Here is a 3,334-nt window from a genome sequence, read left to right as displayed (position 1 = left end):
CCCCCTGGGGTGGCACCTGGCCAGTCCTTCCCCTCCCCTGCTGCCATGGCCCAGTTGCCCCCCCACACGCGCCCAGCGGCCCCACTGCACTCCCACCCCCGGCCACCAGGGGCAGCAGCCCCCGGTCAACCTCCAAATGCCACGCAGGGGCCCCCGTTTGGATATGTCCCATCTCCATGGCAGTCGGCTCCGGGCGGCGCCCTCCCTCAGCATCCCATGATGCCTGGCGGCTACATGAGTCTGCCTCAGATGGGCCAGAATGCTCCCAGACCTGGGCAGATGCCCCCTCCTCATCTAGCGCCTCAGTACCCTGGGCCCCCCAGAGGTCACCCGACTTCCCACCCCCAGACTGCCCCTCACATGCCCCTGGGCCCCCCCTTGCAGCAGTACATGCCCACTCACCCCACTGGGATGCCCACACCGCCTCTCAGGGGGCATTTCCCCGGCCACCCAGGTCACCCCGGCATGCCAGGCCAGCCGCCAGCTCAAAGCCATGCCAACCCTTACCAACCTGCCATGCCCGGCCAGCAGCAGGGACCTCCAGGCATGCCACCCCACCAGGGCATGCACATGGCCCCAAACAGAGTGCCCTCGCCTGGGCAAGCCCTAGGGCCGATGTATCCCCCTCGGGGGCAGCATGGGATGGGGGGTTACCTTCCCCCCTCCGCCCAAGGCTACCCCCAGATGCCCTATGGGTATCCGGGCGCCCAGCCGAGAGTGCCCACTCCAACGGGTGGTGGTGGTGGTGTGCCAGTGCACGGGGGGATGCCCTCGTACAGCCCTCAGCCCCACATGCAGCCCCAGCCCCAGCCTAACCTCATGGGGGCGCCCTTGGCCCCCGCCAGCACCCCCATGTCCACCCACGCCCACGCGCCACCCCCCCACCTCCAGCAGCCTCTGGTCCCCCAGCAGGTTGGTGTTCCGTCGTCTGGGGCGACCGCTCCCATGGTGACCGCTCTCCCAGGGTCTCAGGGTCAGGGGGTCACGGCTCCTGCTGCGCCCGACACCAGAGCAGAGCAGGACCCACTGCAGGCCAGGTTGGAGCAGCTCAGCCTTCAGCCACCAGAGGGCGCACTTCCTCGGCAAGGAGAGCCTGCAGCCTCTGCCAATCAACCCTCTCAACCAATCAATGGACAGGCTCATTCTCTCCACCAACTGGAACAGAAGAATGGCTTTGCAGAGCCCGCCCCCAGTGAGACGGGAAGCACAGCGGCCAACGGTATCACTAAACACTCCGACCTCCTCAGCGACTTGGATCCCCTCTGGAATTTCCAGAAGATCTGAACACACACACACACACACACACACACCAGGGTTTCTGTTGTCCAGTAATTACCGGACATTGGCCGGGAAAAAAATGAAATGTCCGACAAAATTAAATATCTCCGGTCAAATTGTCCGATTGAAATTGGCTAATAGTCCCGTCCCCTAACGCAATCTGAATTTGAGAATAAACCTTAATATGTAAGCCTATATCATATGTCCTCTGGCTATGTTTTTAAATGAACAGGCTCTACTGTTTGAAAAGTAAGTTATTAAACAACACGCATAGCCTATGCTGCATTTCAAATAGGAAGCGCACGCTTAAAACGTCCATGTTAAACAACAAACAAATGAGTGAGGCGGTTCAAACATGGCCAGGCCCAGGCAGACTAGCCTTAAACGTTTTTTCAGAGGCCAGACGCTATGGATGATGATACATTGGTAACGTCTGAAGCCTCAGATGTCCGGTCTACTCCACCACCACCAGATAAAAAGCAGAAGTGTCGGGCGTATCTGTCGGAATCAGTGACATTGGAAGTAGAGTTGCGGGGGGTGCGGCCGCTCCAAGACACTGTCATTCTCCGTGTACACTGGACATGCAAAGTGTTCTTTACCCAAAGCATACAGTAGGCCTATGCATTCTCTGTCTATGATCTGCAGGGTTAGGGCCTCCTCGACGAGGCGATTACTGGTCCGCGGATAATTTCTGGCACAATTAATCGGCATCATTGAACCGCGGCCGAAAGAAAAAGAAACTAAACATTTCTCAGAATAGGAAATATTTCTTAGTTTATTGTTATCAAATAAAGAGGCATAGCATTAGGGGGTAGTGGTGTGAGCACTCATTCTTGTGTGTGCGCATCTGTGTAAGTTAAGTCACCACTGGAGATAACGTGTGTAGCAGCAACAAACACCGAACGAAGCGGACTCTTGCTGTCCATGAAAAGATATTGGCTAGATCTTGTTAGGCATGTTTAAGTTAGGCTAATGAACATGTTGCATTCTATACAGCCTGATTATGTCATTCTTTAAGCTACATAGCCTGTCTCCAGTTTTCCTCGATTTGACTAATTAAGAAGGGATAATAGGATATTTGACCGGTATATCATCAAAATGTCCGGAAAACCATTTTTTTCTAGCGGAAACTCTGACACACACACACACACACACACACACACACACACATGCACAGACACTAAATAAACACACTAAACACACCAACCTCCTGAACAATCTGGATCCTCTATGGTTTCTAGAAGAGCTGAATTAAACACACACACACACACACTAAACACTTGGTCAAACATAAACACTACTGTCCTACACTAAATAACACATCATATCCTATATCTAAACAATTTGTACTTTCCACTCACAGTACTCCATCCTGCCTACCACCATGTTACAGTCAGTAATACTATGTATGCTTACATCACATCTCTCTCTTTCATCTCTCTTTCTGTCTTTTTTCTCTCTCCTTCCGTTTAGTCTTACTCTCTTGCTCCCATGATCACAAAGCTAAACTAAAAACATGAATATATAACATAATTTATTCCTTGTCCTATCTTACGATATGTTCTTATTTATCTCCATAAAAACATTACCTTGTATGTACGTGTTATTTGTTGTCATGGAATCAAGGTGTTTCCTGCGTGTTGCCTTCACAGACGTCACTCTTGCAGACACACACGCACACACACACATACGCACGCACGCACACACGCACAGTCACACACACATACAGACACAATCTAGCTCTCGGTTGTTTCTACCTGTATATTTTCTGTTGTATGCAGTCATGTACATATACTTTTTCACAGCATTAAACAGGCATTTATGCATTAAACTTTCAAAGCATTTACCTCTTTGCATGTGTTTTATGGTCTTATGCATTTAACCTGCGTGTGAGATATCTAATTCCCTAGTAGATGTCCTTTTCCCTTATACCCACTGGGAGGTACTGTTGAGCTGTGTGTGTGTGTGATCCACAGGCTTACGATGGAAGCATAGTTTGTTACAACACAAACACAGGTTGTATGAGAATAAACATGCCCTAGTCTCTCTCCATAAT

At 51.1% G+C, this 3,334-nt stretch overlaps 1 protein-coding gene across 1 annotated transcript in view; it reads left to right on the top strand.

The window, feature by feature from the left end:
• The window catches only part of ptpn23b (protein tyrosine phosphatase, non-receptor type 23, b), a 19,785-nt gene extending 16,661 nt beyond the window's left edge, over positions 1–3,124 (top strand). The window contains exon 20 of the mRNA XM_076302293.1: positions 1–3,124. This exon is cut by the window's left edge and continues 154 nt beyond it. Coding sequence (XP_076158408.1) covers positions 1–1,284 — 1,284 coding nt within the window. The 3' untranslated portion in view covers positions 1,285–3,124.
• Positions 3,125–3,334: the final 210 nt, after the last annotated feature.

The sequence above is a fragment of the Alosa pseudoharengus genome, unplaced genomic scaffold (genome assembly GCF_046254945.1).
Source record: "Alosa pseudoharengus isolate Yale_2024_CS ecotype anadromous, Long Island Sound unplaced genomic scaffold, YU_APseudo_1.1 YU_APseudo_1.1_scf_23, whole genome shotgun sequence".
NCBI classification, from domain to species: Eukaryota; Metazoa; Chordata; class Actinopteri; order Clupeiformes; family Clupeidae; genus Alosa; species Alosa pseudoharengus.
This window is presented reverse-complemented; position numbering and strand designations above follow the sequence as displayed.